Below are 19453 nucleotides of genomic sequence, written 5' to 3'. Positions count from 1 at the left end.
ATTTCTGGATCCGTCCGGGATGCCGTAGGAGCCGTTTCGGGATTTTTTGTTACTTTTCCGGGATAGTTTTTGCACCCCTCCGGGATCATTTCTGGATCTGTGCGGGATCCCATCTGGGTCAATTCCGGACTATTTCGGGATCAATTTGGAATCCTTCCGGGATCATTTCTGTATGGTTTTCGCGATCCATCGTGGATCCCCTCGGAGCCATTTCGGAACTTTTTCTGGAGTTAGTCGGGATAATTTAGGGACCCTTCCTGGATATTTTCTGGATGGTTTCTGAGATCCGTCCGGGAGCCCGTCAGGGTAATTTCGGAACTTTTTCGGGACTATTTCGGGATCAATTTGGTACCCTTCAGGCATCATTTCTGTGTGGTTATCTGGATAAGTCTAGAATCGTGTCGTTGTCATTTCGGGTTTTTTTGGGACTACTTCGGGAACTTTTGGAAACACTTCCGGGGCGTTTCTGGATGGTTTTCGGGATCCGTCCGCGATAGCGTCGGGGTCATTTCGTGGCTTTTTCTGGATAATTTCGTTATCATTTTGGGATCCTATCAGGTTATCAGCTCATAAAGTTCTTTTTTTTACTCAATTACAAAAATAAAATGCATTAGACAGAAAAAAAATTGTAAACAGATAACTTTATAAGCAGGCTAACGTGAATAGCCCACATATTTCATTTTCTCCTTGCGGACGGGGCCGCGGGTAAAGGCTAGTATATTATAAATGGGAAAGTTTGGATGTTTGGATGTTTGTCCAGACGTTTGTCTTTGTGACTCAATCACGCAAGAACGGCTGAACCGATTTGGATGAAATTTGGCACGCATATAGCCAATAGTCTAGAAGGATCCACTAGCTATATTTTTTTGAAAAAGGGGGAGGTCCCCGTCCTCTAGGAACAGTTATAATTTAATTATTGTATTTTTTCGTCTTTGTGACTGAATCACGCCAGAACGGCTACACGGATTTTGATGAAATTTGGGACACAGACAATAGTCTACTAGCGAAATTTTTTTCGAACATGGAAAGGGGAGTATGGCACCCACGACCCCCTTCGAACAAATACTTCTTAATAATTTTTACAAATTATAACTTTACCTATATTGACGTTCACCAATATTACAAACTCAATGGGTCAAATAAGTCGAGGGCAGTGAGCAGTGACACCCTCCGCTCCCCTCCCCCCTTCACGCTCCTCTGGTGTTAAATCTATAAATTGTTAAAATTCAATATACATTTTCTCCTAAATCAATAGTTTTTGGTATCTGGCACATACAGATCGAGATCTGAACAATTTTGGAAAAACGAGCAGTGGGTCTATCCTTCTCCTCCCGCCATCCGCCATCCGTCCTCCTTCAATTGTTGTTATTAGCACGCTTTTATTAGCTTTACCTGTATGTTTCTTTGTAACTCTTCATTCGCCTCAACGCGCTTGCTGCCTTATTAACATGGTTTTATAATTAGCTTAAAGTTATTTGTAATCCCGTAAGGGTCATATCGAGAATCTTCTGGGATCATTTCTGGATGGTTTTCGGGATACGTCCGGGATCCCGCCGGGGTCATTTCGGGACTTTTTCGGGACTACTTCGGGATCATTTTGGAACCCTTCCGGGATCATTTCTGTATAGTTTTCGGGATCCGACCGGGATCCCGTCGGGGTTATTTTGGGTCATTTTCGGGACTATTTCGGGATAATTTCGGGACTATTTCGCGATCATTTGGGGACGCTTCCGGCATCATTTCTGGATGGTTTTCGAGATCCTTCCGCGATCCCATCAGGGTAAGTTCTTGACTATTAGGGGATCATTTGGGGGTCTTTCCGACATAATTCCTGGATGGTTTCAGGGATCCGTCCGTGACCCGTCAGGGGCATTTCGGGACTATTAGGGGATCATTTGGGGACCTTTCCGACATCATTTGTGGATAGTTTTCGGGATCCGCGCGGGATCCCGACGGGGTAATTTCGGGACTTTTTCAGGACTATTTCGGGATCATTTGTGGTATTTTCCGGCATCATTTCTAGATAGTTTTCAGGATCCAACCGGGATCCCGTCGGGGTCATTCGGGACTTTTTCTCGACTAATACGGGATCATTTGGGGATCCTTTCGGCATCATTTCTGGATGATTTTCGGGATGCATCCGGGATCCCATCAGGGTCATTTCGGTACTATTAGGGGATCATTTGGGGACCTTTCCGGCATCATTTCTGCATAGTTTTCGGGAACCGTCCGGGATCCCGTAGGGGTCATTTCGGGATCATTTGGGGAACCTTCCGGCATCATTTCTAGATGGTTTTCGGGATCCGTCCGGGATCCCCTCAGGGTCATTTCGGGACTATTAGGGGATCACTTGGGGACCTTTCCGGCATCATTTCTGGAAAGTTTTCGGGATCCGTCCATGATCCCGACGGGGTCATTTCGGTACTTTTTCGGGACTATTTCGGGATAATTTGGGGTATTTTCCGGCATCATTTCTGGATGGTTTTCGGGATCCAACCGGGATCCCGTCGAGGTCAATTAGAGAATTTTTCTCGACTAATACGGGATCATTTGGGGACCCTTTCGGCATCATTTCTGGATGGGTTTCGGGATCCGTCCGGGATCCCATCAGGGGCATTTCGGGACTATTAGGGGATCAATTGGGGACCTTTCCGACATCATTTCTGCATAATTTTTGGTATCCTTCCGGGATCCCACCGAGGTAATTTCGGGACTTTTTCGGGCCTATTTCGGGATCATTTGGGGACCCTTTCGGCATCATTTCTGGATGGGTTTCGGGATCCGTCCGGGATCCCATCAGGGGCATTTCGGGACTATTAGGGGATCATTTGGGGACCTTTCCGGCATCATTACTGGAAAGTTTTCGGGATCCGTCCATGATCCCGACGGGGTAATTTCGGGACTTTTTCGGGACTATTTCGGGATAATTTGGGGTATTTTCCGGCATCATTTCTAGATGGTTTTCGGGATCCAACCGGGATCCCGTCGGGGTCATTTCGGGAATTTTTCTCCACTAATACGGGATCATTTGGGGACCCTTTCGGCATCATTTCTGGATGGTTTTCGGGATCCGTTCGGGATCATTTCGGGATTATTAGGGGATCATTTGAAGACCTTTCCGGCATCATTTCTGCATAGTTTGCGGGATCCGTCGGGGATCATGTCGGGACTATTAGGAGCTCATTTGAAAATCTTTCCGGCATCATTTCTGCATAGTTTCCGGGATCCGTCGGGGATCTCGGCGGGGTCATTTCGGTACTATTTCGGGATCATTTCTGCATAGTTTCCGGGGTTCGTCCGAGATACCGTCGGGGACATTTCGGGACTTTTTCTCGACTAATACGGAATCATTTGGGGACCCTTTCGGCATCATTTCTGGATGGATTTCGGTATCCGTCCGGGATCGCGTCAGGGTAATTTCGGAACAATTGGGGGATCATTTGAAGACCCTTCCGGCATCATTTCGGCATAGTTTCCGGGATCCGTCGGGGATTTCGACGGGGTCATTTCGGGACTATTTCGGGATCATTTCTGCATAGTTTCCGGGGTTCGTCCGAGATACCGCCGGGGTCATTTCAGGACTTTTTCTCGACTAATACGGGATCATTTGGGGTCCCCTACAGCATCATTTCTGGATGGATTTCGGTATCCGTCGGGGATCCCGTCTTGGTCATTTCGGGACATTTTCTCTACTAGTACGGGATTTTTTGGGGACCCTTTCGGCATCGTTACTGGATGGTTCTCGGGATCCGTCGGGATCATTTCGGGACTCTTAGGGGATCATTTGAGGACAGCTCCGGCATCGTTTCTGCATAGTTTCCTGGATCCGTCGGGGCTCTCGACGGGGTAATTTCGGGACTATTTCCGGATCATTTGGGGTACCTACCGGGATCACATCTGGATGGTTTTTGGTATCCGTCCGGGATACCGTTGTGATCATTTCGGGACTTTTTCGGGATCGTTTGGGGTCCCTTACGGCATCATTTGTGGATGGTTTTCTGGATCCGTACGGGATCCCGTCGGGGTCATTTTGGGACTTTTTCAGGATCATTTGGGTTCCCCTCCGGCGTCATTTCTGGATGGTTTTCGGGTTTCGTCCGGGATCCCGTCGGGATCATTTTGGAACTTTTTCGGGATCATTTGGGGTACCTTTCGGCATCATTTCTGGATGGTTTTCGGGATCCGTCCGGGATCCCGTCGGGATCATTTCGGGACTTTTTTGGGGTCCCTTCCGGCATCATTTCTGGCTGGTTTTGGGGATACCGTCGGGGTAATTTCGGGACTTCTTCGAGATCATTTGGGGTCCCTTCCGGCATCATTTCTGGATGGTTTTAGGGATCCCTCCGGGATCCCGTTTGGGTAATTTCGGGACTATTTCGGGATCATTTGGTGCACCTTCCGGTATCATTTATACATGGCTCTCGGGATCCGTCCGTTATCCCTTCGGGGTAATTTCGGGACTTTTTCTCGAATAATACGGGATAATTTAGGAACCATTTCGGCATCATTTCTGGATGATTTTCGGACTCCGTCCGGGATCCCGTCAGGGTCATTTCGGGACTATTAGGGGATCATTTGAGGACTTTTCTGGCATCCTATCTGGATGGTTTTCGGTATCCGTCCGGGATCCCGTCAGGGTCATTTCGTGAATTTTTCGGGATCATTTGTGGTCTTTTCCGGCATCATTTCTGGATGGTTTTCGGGATTCGTCCGGGATCCCGTCTGGATAATTTTTGACTTTTTCGGGACCATTGAGGGTACCTTTCGGCATCATTTTTGGATGGTTTTCGGGATCCGTCCGGGATCCCGTCGGAATCATTTCGGGACTTTTTCGGGATCATTTGGGGTATTTTCCGACATCATTTCAGTATGGTTTTCGGGATCCGTCCGGGATCCTGTCGGGGTAATTTTGGGACTTTTTCGGGATCGTTTGGGTTCCCTTCCGGCATAATTTCTGGATGGTTTTCGGGATCCGTCAGGAATCCCGTCGGGGCCATTCCTGTACTTTTTCGGGACTAATACGGGATGATTTGGGGAGCCTTTCGGTATCATTTCTGAATGGTTTTCGGGATCTGTACGGGAGCCCATAAGGGTAATTTCGGGACTTTTTCGGGACTATTTCGGAATTATTTTGGGACCCCTCCTGGTTAATTTCTGGATAATTTTCGGGATCTCTCCTGGAATTTTAGTTTCATCTTGGGACACTTCCGGGATCATTTTAGGTCTCTTCGCAATCGGTAGTTCAGCACACATGCCTTTTTAAATTATGAGCTTTTATGGCCGTGGATTTGCAGCTAATTGTTCATAATTAAAATTCGGTATGTTTTATCTTCAATCTAACACAGCTTTTTCGTTCTATTTTTTGAGTTTTTTAAAGGAATCGTGTAACGAACTGTTATAGCTATAATTACACTTTTTGTAATATTTTTTTTAACCAACTAAATACCCGAAAAAGCAATACTATTCTCATCTAAAAAAATTCTCTTTGGTTTTAGCTAATTGTAGTTTCACTCCTTTGTTCTATGAGTAGTAATTCTTTCACCCCTTTCATATCAGTTAATTTAATTTAAAACAAAATCTATTTTTTTTAATTCGAAAAAACTCTATTGTACTATTCATGAAAGCGTGCCTTTCAGCTTATCTTCTCATTTAGTTCTTTTTTTACTAAATTACAAAAATAAAATACATTAGACAAAAATAATTTTTAAACAGATAAATTGATAAGCAGGCTAACGTGAATAGCACATATATTTTACTTTCTCCTTGCGGACGGGGCCGCGGGTAAAAGCTAGTTATAAATAAATGCCAGGCGCGATAACCTCCGAAGAGATTTAGGTCAAGGTTCTCTTCCAGTTTGCGTCGTGCTCCTTTAAATTTTTCTTTCAAAATCGCGGGACGCGGCCTACATGTTTTATGCCGACTCGGAACGCATCTGCAAGGCAGATGAGTGTTCACTGAGAATCTCTTCATTGCATAAATACAGTCGGCGTGTTTTTGGCATGGAGGGAACACTTCTCTGCTCTCCTAAATGAAGACAGCGATTTACCGCACGGGGATTACAACCCGATTCGGAAATCGAGTACGACGGAATAAATGTCCACCCCCACCCGATTATGAAGAAGTTAAAATAGCAATAACCAGATTAAAAAACAACAAGGCCGTGGGCTCTAATGGATTGCCTGCGGAGCTAATCAAATACGGCGGCGAGGAGTTGGTAAGGCGCATGCATCAGCTTCTTTGTAAAATATGGTCGGACGAGTGCGTGCCCGACAGTTGGAATCTAAGTGTTCTTTGCCCAGTCCACAAAATAGGGGATACAGCAAACTGCGCCAACTATCGCGGAATCAGCTAGCACGAAAAGGAGCTGCCTATATGCTGATATGTCTGAATTTGGTTTGCCCGCAAAACTTATTTGGCTGTGTAAAATGACGTTGAGCAACACCATTAGCTCAGTCAGAACTGGGAAGGACTTTTCCGAGCCGTCCGCATCTAAACGAGGTTTCAGGCAGGGTGACCCCCTATCGTGCGATTTCTTTAATTTGATGCTGGATAAAATTATACTAGCTGCAGAACTTAACCGCTCTGGAACAATCTTAATATATAAAAAACACGTGTCACAACATTTTTGGGCGCGATGGACGCTTAAATTACTGAACTGATTTTGAATTTGTTTTGCACCCCGTGTGTAGTTTGATCTAACTTGAGAGATAGGATAGGCTATATCTCAGTTTATAGTCGCAATATTATTTTATTGCAAATTTTTTTATTTGTTTATACGTAATAATAAAATGTTACGTATACGCATTGGCACTTATATTTTCAGGTGGTGCGGATATACTTCCGTGTAATTGCTTGGTGTTTAATTAAACAACCTGCTTATCAATAAAATATATTGTAGCGAATGATATCAAGTATAGCACATCACCAGGCCCGCCGAGAGGGTGGGGGTGCGGTTTCTGATGGGGCCCGCGATTTAGAGGTACTATGACATCCTTTTTAATTCAGGAGAGTCTTTAGTTGTGTGGAGGGTAATTTTCATACCCCTGGGTGACTAGGGTCTCGAGATATAGGCCAAAACGTGGGCCAGTGAATGCCTAGACAGTGTTTATACAATATGGATATCAAATGGAAGCTGTTGATGAGTACTTTAGTACAGAGTAATATAATATCCAGAGACGGACTGGGATTAGGACTAGGACTGGGACTGATACTCGTAGTGGGACTGGGACTGGGACTTGAATAAAATACATACCACCTTCTGGGACAGGCAATAAGGGATGCAGAAGAATGAGAAGAATTTGAGTGAAGAGAAAAAAGAGGAGGAGAAGGAGATTGAGAAAGAGATAGAATGCGACGAAGATGGAGATAGATGAAGCGAAAAAGACGGAGGGAGGAGTGAATAAAATGATTAGGAAAAAGTGAAGAGGGGGAGGGCAGAGTCAGACGGAAAAAGCTTATTAAAATGTATGCAGATAGGCCAAATTTAGGGCAGGACAACGTCTGCCGGGTCTTCTAGTATTCTATAAAAGCGTGCAATTGCTGGCATATGCTGATGACATCTCTACAAGTCACTTATCGTACCCGGCCTGCTATATGGTGCAGAAGCATGAACAATGACAACATCAGATGAAGCGGCTCTGGGAGTGTTCAAGAGAAATTCTTCGAAAGATTAATGGACCTCTACTCGTTGGCGATGAAGCATACCGAAGAAGATTTAATGATCACTTGTACGAGCTTTACGCAGACATAAACATAGTCGAGCGAACTAAAACGCATTGGCCATGTTATGCGAATGAAAGCTGATGGTCCTGCTAAGAAAGTATTTTTATCGGAACCCGCCTATGGAAGTAGAGGAAGAGGGCGGCCCCACTCCGCTGGAAGAAACAGGTGGAAAACGATTTCAACTTCCTTGGTGTGACCAATTGGTGCCAATTGGTAAATGGAAGAAGCGACTGGCGTGCCTTGTTGGACGATCATAACCGTTTAAACGGTTAAACGCCAATTAAGTAAGTAAGTGTTTACCAAATCACTTTCGAGGGGTAACCCCGCTAAGAAAAACTTGTTTCTAATTGAAAAAACTTGTTTCTAAATTTTCGATGTTGCTTTGCCCGGGAAGTAAACCCAGGATCTTCGGTGTGGTAAGCGGAGCACGCTGCCACCACGTCAAGGCGACCGCCAGAGGTATGATATTAGAGCACAAAACTGTCTTTTCAATGGTAAAAATATAAAGTAATATGCTTTTATATGATTCAACTAATACAAAGGGGGTTTGGCTCCTAACTCCAGATTTTGAGGGTGCGTAGAAATTCCGTTTGCAGTTTTTGTATACTCGACTAGACCTACAACTTGTGATATGTCTCACGAAGGGTATACATACATATTGTGGCGAATATTAGCTTTTCGATACATCACTATGCTGCTAGTAAATAAAGTAAATAGGCAACATCAAAGCAATCAGTCACACATACATACATACATGTAAACATCAAAGCTAAAAACGAAGGGAATATTTCACATGCATACATTTATCAGCAGCTAAGAGTGAAGAAGAAAGAGAAATATTCACACATCATGTAATCATCAGTTCCGAGCGAAGATGACATTACTCACACATATACATGTATACAGCTAAATAAGCAACTATGAGGTACAACTGTTCGAGAAGGCCTTTCGCGAAAAGTTTAGACCCTAGGAGAAATAGGCAAACGAGGAACCTAAGAGTACAAAAGCAATGCGAACTGAGGAATAATCAGTCAGTTTGATTTTAACTCGCTATTAGCGAAGTACGCAAGTATTGTAATTGTGAAGGATTACTACAAAAGTAGTTCTTAATTATAGTTATTTGTTTACAAAACATTTTGCTATACAGAATATTGGAATTATTTATTCGACAGGTCAGAGATTCGAACGTTAACAGAAGTTGCAAAATAATTACAAGTTTCCATAAATTCGTAACAATTGGTGTCAGAAGAGGAATTGTTGAATAAATTCCAAAAGAGCAGAGGACAACAACGGCATGGCCTAGTTTGATGAATTGAAGATACCCCAGCGGGTTAGGGGATCAGAATATACCCGCGGTAGGTATGCCTGCCGTAAGAGGCGACTAAAATACCAGATTCAAGGGGCTGTGTAGCGCAACCTTTCAGGTTGCCAGCGCAATATATAGCTTCTCCAAACCCAATTGTCAACCTCACCTATCCGCGGCGAATCCTGTTTCACTAACAGACGAGGCTCTGGCGACCCCAAGCTCCTCATGGAACTTGGGGGTAGGGAGGGAGGGAATGGCCTGAAGGTTTAATGTGGTCACATAAATCGTTCCCGAGATGGTCGGGCTAGCACCTTAATGGTGCTATGGTACCGGAGCGTGCCGGATTTGTATCCGGCAAAGGACCATCACATCGATAACCCTCCCCAAAGCCTTCGGGGAGCAACCTTATCGCTACAACAACAACAACAACATGAATTGAAGACCCAGCTCCTAAAGAAGCAGTTGGAGGACCGTGGATTGAATACAACCGGCAATAAATAGGAACTTCAAGCACGACTGCGAGAAGGAATGGAGTCGGAAGGAATTAATGTGGAGGAGTATGTCTTTCATCCTCTTGGGGAAGAGGAAACAACAAAAATGGAGGAGAAAAACGAAACACCGCAGACAATGACTCCCTGTTACATGATATTGGCTACAATATCTGCACAAACGTCTACAATAGTATGCCAACTGGAATCGCAGGAGATACGTATAACGTCCATGATGGAAACAAAAGTGGAAGAACAGAAGACATACACGGCATCCCAGCTGGAATCATAGGATACGCGTATTTCAGAAATTACATCTCAACAGGAAGACCAAAAGACATATATGGCATCTCAATTCGATGAACAGAAAACACACATGACGTCAAAGATTGCAGAATAGGTGAAATAACAAGGGACACACATAACATTACAACTCGAATCACAAAAAGAGCATATCTCATCAAAGCTGGATGCACAGGGAACAAAGATCTCATCACAGTTGGAGGCTTTTAGTGAAGTTACAATTGAACCGTCCTATCACTTCCACGTCCACTCTGAAGGTAAAATCTCCAACGTTTGATGGTTCTGTTCCTTTCAAGGTAATTAAGCTCCAATTTGTGAAGACGTTAGCAGCAAACAACTGGAATTCTGAAGGTAAATTTCCTGCATTATTCGTGGCGTTAAAACCACCTGCTGCTGAAATTTTAAAGATCATTCCAGAGGGAGAACGAAACAATTATGAAGCACTGATGGCGCAGTGGAAAGACACTAAGGAAGCCAGCATAGATGATGAAATCTCCAAGTCCACTCAATCGTTAAACTAAAGCGAGTTATCCGCAAGGGGTGAGAGCTGGCCTCCACAATTGAATGCACCATAATCTTTGGAAGATGGTCGGTCAATCTTATTGTCGGAGGGCATGTAGTGGAAAGGAACGTTTCCGGAATGTAGATATGGCCTCATCTCATTCCATCATTCGATCTGGTTTAGTCAACAAGAAGATTACGTCTAGCTACTGGAGAGGACAGCGAAGTCCTGGGAGAAGTAATCTGGGCAAAGGTTGAGGGAGATTATGGGACAAACAAATTGTGGGTAGAGGAAGCGAATAAATGAACACCCAATATTGAAGGAAAAACCCTGGCTATGACAAAACAAGAAATACGTATTCCGGTAAGAGTGCTCAATGAGTTCAAATCACCGCTCAAACTAACCGAAGGAGTAATATTGGAAAGTTGCGAAGTGGTTGAAGTAGTTATTAACTGTGAGCAACTCCAGGAAAACGGCTCAACTACCAAGATTGCTCTTTCAAATGACATCACTGCATGGGCAGAATACTATCAGAGTAAGGCAGGCAAATTCTCCTAAATTTTGGACACAAATTTGACACTGCGAAAAGTTGTGAGTCAAATCATACAAGAAATTAGCGACAGCGGCTTAATCGAACCATCAGCTAGTCAATGGAGCTCACCTGTGGTAGTTGTGAAGAAGAAGGATGGAAAAATGAGGTTTTGCGTGGACTACCGCAAGTTGAACGACGTCACGAAGAAGGACAGCTACCCATTGTCAAGAATTGACGACACTCTGGACTCGCTATCTGGTACGAAATGGTTTTCTACGCTGGACTTGAGGAGGAAGATAAGGAGAAAACAGCCTTCAGTGTCTGTAATGGTCTTTGGCAGTTTACAGTAATGCCCTTTGGACTATGTAATGCACCAGCTGCTTTTGAGAGACTAATGGATCAGGTATTGGAATTACTACATTGGAAAAAATGCTTGGTTTACCTAGACCACATCATCGTATTGGGAAAGAACTTTGATGACATCTTATGAACTTGGAAGAAGTTTTCCAAATAATATCTGGTGCTGGTCTGAAAATTAGTCCCAAAAAGTGGACAGGATTTGCCACGGATAGGTGAGGTTGAAAATTGGGTTGGGGAAGCTATATATTGCGCTGGCAAGCCCTTGAAAGGGTTGCACTACACAACCCCTTGAATCTATTTGGTATTTTAGTCGCCTCTTACGACAAGTAGCTATGTTGTAAGCTTCCTAACTCGCAGCTATACGGACGTTGTGCCGCTTCATGAAATCGACTATCTCCGTCATCTCTCCAGTTAACCAATCACAGTTTAACTGCAGTATTCTGAAGTGTAAGAGGGAAATCTCATCACTCTTAGGGTAGGATACGAGCGATTGTCTAGGTTGTATACAGTTTCAACAGGGTTGGACCAAAGTGAGAGGGGTGCTAAAGGCGTTGGTTCCACATTGCAATTGAAGAGATGCTTGGTGTCATGTGGGGAACAAGTAGGACACACATTATGTATGTCGGGGTTGATTCTGGATAGGTAAGAATTTAACCTGTTACAGTACCCAGATCGAAGTTGAGCTTTAAGAACTGGCATACAGGTCCGACGGCTGTTTGCGGATATTACTGAAGACCTGTTATCCCAGCGGGTTAGGGGGCTTAGAATATACCCGCGGAAGGTATGACTGTCGTAAGAGGCGTATATTCTAAGCTCCCTAACCCGCTTTGTTCCTCCATAATCAAAAGAAGGATTTTGTCGCAACTGGTCGTTGGGCAAGAGAAAGTAGTTGCCTGCTACAGCCTATCAATAGAAAAACCAGAGAGGAAATATTGCGCTACACGGAGGGAGGTGTTGGCATTGGCATAGTGTATTAAACATTTTCACAAGTACCTCTACGGGCACCGATTCCGCGTCAGAACAGATCACGCACATTATAGATGTACGGCTAATGAGAATAACATGCACGGATGAATGAGAAAGGGAACAACTAAGGAAGTGTCATCTAGAAGATATAGATCTGTCACATGTTATGCAAGGGCTCGAATGAAGCGAACGACCAAATAGAGATGAGATGTCGGCAGAGAGTCCTAGCGCTAAGTCATATTGAGCACAGTGGAACAGTTTACAATCGATATCCGGTCGCATGCATCGAATATGGGAGAGTGAGAATGGTCAATGTAATAGGAAGCTGATGATTGTTCCAAAGAGGATGATCCCTTACGTTCTCAGTGAGCTACATAACGGTACAAGTAGAGGTCATGTTAAAATCATGAAAAAGCTGGAAAAAGTAAACAGAAACTCTGCTGGGATGGTTGCCATCAGTAGGTAACTGAAAGAATTGCCAACTGTAAGGTTTGCAGCAGAGCAAAAGAGCCCAAAGCCCGAAGTCATGACCAGATGAATCAATAAACCTCTGGAGCACCATTTGAAAAGATCGCCATGGATGTCGCAGGTTCATTTCCTATTAGTAACCGCGAAAAAAATACGTACTGGTGATAGTGGATTATTTCGGCAAATGGCAAGAAGTATATCCAATCCCAGATTAGGCAGCAGAAGTATTTACAAACAATTGGGTTGCAAGTTGTGGTGTTCCAATAAAGTAACATTCTGACCAACGCAGGTATTTTGAATCAGCTGTTCCAAGAAATGTGTAAGGCATTTGGCATTCGAAAAACTCGAACAGCTGCATTGCATCCTCAGTCTGATGATATAGTGGAACGATTCAATATATCCTTGAGGGAGCACTTAGGGAACGCTTCGGAACTATATACAGGTTCCATAAAGAGCAGGATATAAACATATCTTTGTTCTTGAGGGCTTTCCGACCGGTAGTGGATGAGAAAACGGGCCAAACTCCCGCAAAGGTAATTTTTGGCAATGACCTTCGACTGCCATCTGACTTGAAGTTTGGGATAAATGCCGACGCGGAAAGAAATGCCAGGAAATCCACTGGTGTCTTGGAGGAAGAAATGAGAGAAATACACGATAATAATAATAATACGAACCAGGACTATATGTGGTAAGATGAAAGCCAGATACGATAAAGCAATTAGCTCGGAAGGTTTTCTGGGAGGAGATTTGGTGCTGTTACACGATCCACAACGAAAGAAAGGTTTCTCCCCGAAATTTCAGTGTAACTGGGAGGGCCCATACAAAGTTGTAAAACGGATCAACGATGTTGTTTACCGCATACAAACCATTGACAACCCACGAAACAAAATGAAAGTTGTTTATTTGGAAAGGCTGACAGCGTTTAGATCGGGAAGACTTACGTGGAGGGTATCACTATGCTGCTAGTAAATAAATTCACAACAACATCAAGGCACAAGATATAAACATCGAAGCTAAAAGCGAATAGAATATTTCACATAAATACATGGGTAGCAGTAGCTAACTAAGAGCGAAGAAGAAAGAGAAACATTCACACGTCATGTAATCATCATCTAAGAGCGAAGATGGCATTACTCACACATACACATATATATAGCTAATTAAGTAACTATGAGGTACAACTGGTTGAGAGGTTCGCGAAAAGTCTAGACCCTAGGTGGAATAGGCGAACGAGGCAACTGAGAGTATAAAAGCAGGGCCAGCTGAGGAATAATCAGTCAGTTTGATTTTAACATTGTGAAGTGCGCGAGTATTATAATTGTGAAGTACTACTACCAAAGTAGAGTAAAAAACATTTTGCTGTACTGAATATTTGTGTTATTTATTCGACAGTTCTGAGATTCGAACGTTAAAAGAAACTGCAAAATAACCACAACTTCCCTAAAATTCATAACAATACATTAATCACATTTCTTAAAATTTGCGGACAGATATCTTAAATCAGTTTATTTTGAAGAAAACTGGGGCACTTTAAGGTTAAATCGGCACTTTTTATGCTTTTTCTGATATATCTGGAGTCTAAAAACGGGGTATGCCTCGGAAAGCAGTTTCGTTTATCAGCCCTAAATTTATGTAAATTGTATATGATAAATCAAGCAGGAAGATCGGTGATAGAACGGGCTGCAAAATTCATAAGATGATGTGCAAATCCTACGATTTTATTTAATAATTTTGGGAAAAATTTTGACAAAAGTGACGTCAGGACGGACGAGGCCTCAGCTGTTTCGATTATATCTTGCGAGTCTCTTCAAAGCTTTTCCTACGATTTTTAGACTTACAAAGTTGCTCATATCTCTTAAGAGAGAAGATTTAAGGCTCGCTATGGGAGTACTAACTGGACACTGCCTTCTGTGGTTCATGATTTTAAATTAGGCTTCGCTATTGAGAGCAGATATAGGAAAGTGGTTTGCAGGAGGGATTTTAGAAGAAGCAAATAACACGGGTCCTAGAAAGCTTCTAGTATTTGTCAATAAGGAGGTAATTCACAAAATAGGTCCTGGTTTTGGATAGAGTTTTTAGTTTGGTCGTTGAGCAAGCTTCTGGTAACACTATGAACTCTTTCAGTCTATGTTAGGTCCTCACGGACCGCCCCGTTCAGCTTAACCTAACTATCAGAATACTTGTGATAACTTAGTAATCCAAATAAACTATTCAACTCTCTTATGTATATTTTCAGATAAAAATTTGGTTTCAAAATCGACGCACTAAATGGAAACGGAAGTACACTGCCGATGTTGAAACGCTTGCATCCCATTATTATGCGCAGCTGGGTATAGGTGGACTGGCTCGGCCGATGGTAGTTGGTGATCGTCTTTGGCTTTTCAGTCAAACTGCAACTGGTCCTACACCATTTCAATCGATTATGTTAAATGGCGGTGTAACGACAACTCCAATGACTGCACCATTGCGTCCGTACAACAACAATTTGCCAGCATCCGCATCTTCATCCACTACGCCCCCACTTCTTCCACCATTACCAGTGATAGAGAGTGCGCGTAACGCTATCTTAGCACGAGGTCAACCGTTAAACTTCGCTTTACCATACAGTTTAGCGGTCGCAAATAACGGTAGCACAAATTGCAATGGTACGCCCACACAGCTAACGTCTTCGGCAAAACACTTCAGACATTCGGGTGATTTCGCCGATCGGTTTATGGACTATAACACCCTCCCCTTGATCCCAGGGCCAACTAATAGCAATGGGTATGGCCGGAGTGAAAATTCGTTAATGCACTCTGTGCCGAATGATACTTATTTATCAATAAAATATGGAGCTATGCCTCTTGAAACCGAGACGACAACCTCGAATGGTCTGGCGGAACTTGAACGCGTTTTCGGCGATACAAATACAAATTTTCTACAAAAACGAATCAATAACAATGAAGCTGAAAACGAAAAAAGCGGAAATCGCAAACATCACTTGGCATCGTCAAGATCCGATTCGGATTGTAGCGAAATAGATTGTGAACAAATCGATGATGTTGAAGTTTAGTTGTTCAAATTTGTTTTAATTAAAGTTTAGATATGTACATATATCAATCATTTTAACTAACTTATATTATAATATTTGATATTTAAAAAATATAAGACAAAAGTTATTTATATTTATATTCCTCATAGTACTTATTTATGTATGTGTGTATATACGTGTGTAATTATATCTATATTAATATCGATGTATGGCTTGCTCATCAAGAAATTAATGTGGCACAATAAATTAATTTATTGAATATTTCTATTGAATGTAAAACTTAATCTTCAGACATTTTTTCCAAAAATATAAAAAATATTTAACATCAGCACAAACGCACAAAATCATGGAGGTGGAAAACTTAGGTGCAATAACGGGAAAAAAACAAAATGTCATAATGCAAAAATTCATTTCGATAGAGTATTAAATTTTAGTTGACAATATTGATGCCTTCTAAATCAGCGTTCCCGGAATGGTGCACAAATTTTATACGACATCCAGTTACAGCTAATAATGTTTGAAAATTCTTGTACACTAATGTGTATACAAATTTAATTGCTTTTTCTAATAGCCAAGTAGTTTTGAAACACGTGCAGTTTTGCCTTGTAACAACACGTTACCACATATTTTTGTGGTAGTGTTATTACCCCCAATCAGATTACCAAAAGTTTTTTTTTTTTAATTTTCGTAAACGGTTAGAGAAATTTTGCTACCAGGCTAGATTAAGGGCGTTTCGCTGATTTTATTTTCCCTAACCATATTAGTCAGTTTAAACAAAACATGGCGACTGATTCATCTGTCAAAATATTTTTTAGAAACCCATCGGATAACTTTTACATCATATCCATACCACCACGCTTTCAAAATATATTTTGTTATATACCTACTTATTGTAAGAAGTTATGATAATAATTACTTAAATTTAATATCTTTTGACGTGTTATTTACTCGGTTGAAGTTCGTTTTTTGGCTTTGGGACGCCTTCCCGAAATGATTTTTTAAGCACTTTTCCTAGGAAAAAATTGGATTAGAAATGAATTTAACTAAAATTCTTAAATGCATCAATATAGCAGTTACGTTAAGCAGAAACCGAGATAAATTCTCCACTTCACTGATTATGTACCATAAATAAATGAACTTATGTGCCGGTCTATGAAAAGGTGGCTTATGACTCAAAAAAGAAATTGCGAGAAACAGTAGTTAAAGATAAACAATGCATTTCTTCAGTTTCTTAGTATTTTTTCTTTTCCATTATGAACAGTCATGCCAAAAGGCAAGGCCCAAACCAGTTGCTGACCGATATTTTGGCTCCACTGCCATCGAAAAAAGTGCTACCAAAAAATCTGAGGATGATTCACCAGCAACCAAAGTGGCATCGAAGGAACCAAAGGCTTCATCGTCTTTCATTTGTGCTCTTCTTTCTCTACATTTTTAGTACACTTCTAAGCAGGTTAGGACTTTCTAGTTCTCACCACGTGAAAGAGCGTCTCAAAAACTATCGAAACCAGAAAAAAGGTGGAAACATTTTTTTTAGTCATAAGCCAATTTTTCATAGACCGGGCCACATATACTTATATATATGTATATACATACGTATATATACATTATGGTGGGTAAATTTGTCTGTCGGCGGCCGCCTTGGTGGGGAGATAGGCGTTCTTGAAAAAAGTTCTGGCATAGGGGGTTTTTCAAAACTTTTCTGGGATAGGGCGTTTTTGAAACAGATTCTGATAGTGCATTTTTGAATAAAAAATCAACTTTTGCGTCGTTTTGGCGCTGGCGTCACTTTCAAATAACACACGCTGGAAGTTTACCTGCCACAATGAAAGACAATTTATCAATAAATTAAATTTTAAAATTACAAATTTTTTGCCATGAATATGTAAATATTTTTCAAAATAAAAATAACAGTGAATGGATAATCGCATACAATTTAGGAGATTGGAATAGGGAATTGACAGCGCATGGAAAAACCCAAGCTTTTGAACTCTTTTGATGTTACTTTGGCGTTCCCGTTGCGTTGCCTGTGTTTCAAGGCGAATTCAGTACCTTGTGTTGTTATCCCAACTGCGGATTGCTTCTTCTTGGTTATTTTCCATACAACACCTTGTACAACAATATGCCAGTTAATCGAAATAAATGAAAATTTTCTTTCGACTTGACATTCTTCTGCACGGCGAATTGGTTGAATTCGCTTATGCCATCACCTTGTATGGATTCGCCTTACCTGTGGTTTGAGAACAAATCAAAAAAGACGTGTGTGTTTTTATCGGAACCCGCCTAGGAGGCAGAGGAAGAGTGCGGCCCCCACTTCGCTGGAATGACCAGTTGGTGGTGTGACCGATTGGCGCCAGTTGGCAGAGCGTAGAAGGAACTGGCACGCCTTGTTTGACGGCCATAATCGATTCAACGCTTAAGCGCCAATTAAGTAAGTAAGTAAGTGTTCAAAGCCAGGTGTTGACGCAACGTAAACGCCAAAACAACGCGAAAGTCGAATGTGTTTGGACCTTTTCTTCAATGTGGGGTATACATTGCAGACTTACGGTCCGAAAAGGTATGTTAACGGTCATGGTAATTGCTAGGATAATGTGGGAGTGCTTGTCGAATTGGTTATCTTGATACGGCTAGAACTATTTACAGGACTTATACAAGTATACCCATGTATAGAAAGATCTGTGCAGTAATGAAATATGTACTTGGTAATTGTCATTGGCCAATTACAAATAACTGGTAATTAAACAGTTTAATTAGCAATTACAATTGCAATTACTTGGTACTGAATACATCGGTTTTAATTACGGATCAATTATTTCAATTATTGGCTGATATTAGCATAACGGAATGCTGATTATTTTGAGATGTAAAAATCAGAAAAGAATAGGTCCGTTCCTTACAATAATTACCTTAACCTCTGAAATGATTTTCCAGGTGGCATATTTCACTTTAGTTTTATAGTTTAAAAATACATGTTTTTTATTTAGGCAATTAACAAGGTCTCCTATTCGCTACTATTCTTTAATGAAATTTTATATTGGAACCACGGAAACAACTCAAATCTTAAAATTTTACATGAATACTGATGTGAATTGCCCAAATGAATTAAGATTATGCCGCTTCATACATTCACATTATATAACCTTTGATAATTGAACACCCTACGAAACTAGATAGACAGTTTTTTAGAAATAATGGCAAAACCAGACAATTTTTTTTTTTTTGCGTACAAACTATATGTTAAATTTTCCACTGGATGATACTTTATTATAGTCCAGGAGCTGGAATAGAATAATTGAAAGATTTTCAGAGAATATATTTTTTTCAGAATTGGTTGCATTTTAGTTGTGAAAGCAGTGTCTTAAATCAGAAGTCTCAGTACCGTGACAACTAGCGCGAAGATGCATAATTAGCGGAAAAATAAAACTGTTTTAGGAAGGATGAGCATTGGTATTGGCAAGGCAAATGGTCATGATCAGACTGCTGAGAAGCGCCACATTCGCGGTCAGCGCTTCCTTATAGACCAAAGGGCTAGGCCGTACCGTAAATTTGAAATGGCTCTTTCTTTCACATTACGTTGTAGTTCAGTAATAGAAACTGTGTTATGAGGCTCTCGGTACCACGATATGCCGCATTGACATGATCGCGAAGTTGCCAAATTCAGGTGTTTCGTGAAATTTATTTTGCAAAAGCTGAGTATTGGCACATAGCCTGGGAATATAATGTTGTACGAATATTAGTGACACTAAGTGATACTCACATCACTAGTCTGATGCTAAGT

At 41.7% G+C, this 19453-nt stretch overlaps 1 protein-coding gene across 1 annotated transcript in view; it reads left to right on the top strand.

The window, feature by feature from the left end:
• Positions 1-15962, top strand: part of lms (lateral muscles scarcer) — a 58171-nt gene extending 42209 nt beyond the window's left edge. The window contains exon 3 of the mRNA XM_067773537.1: positions 14884-15962. Within this exon, the coding sequence (XP_067629638.1) occupies positions 14884-15699 (816 nt within the window). The 3' untranslated portion in view covers positions 15700-15962. The remainder of the gene's footprint in view (positions 1-14883) is intronic.
• The last annotated feature ends 3491 nt before the right edge of the window (positions 15963-19453 follow it).

This window comes from Eurosta solidaginis, chromosome 3 (assembly GCF_040869045.1).
Source record: "Eurosta solidaginis isolate ZX-2024a chromosome 3, ASM4086904v1, whole genome shotgun sequence".
NCBI classification, from domain to species: Eukaryota; Metazoa; Arthropoda; class Insecta; order Diptera; family Tephritidae; genus Eurosta; species Eurosta solidaginis.
This window is presented reverse-complemented; position numbering and strand designations above follow the sequence as displayed.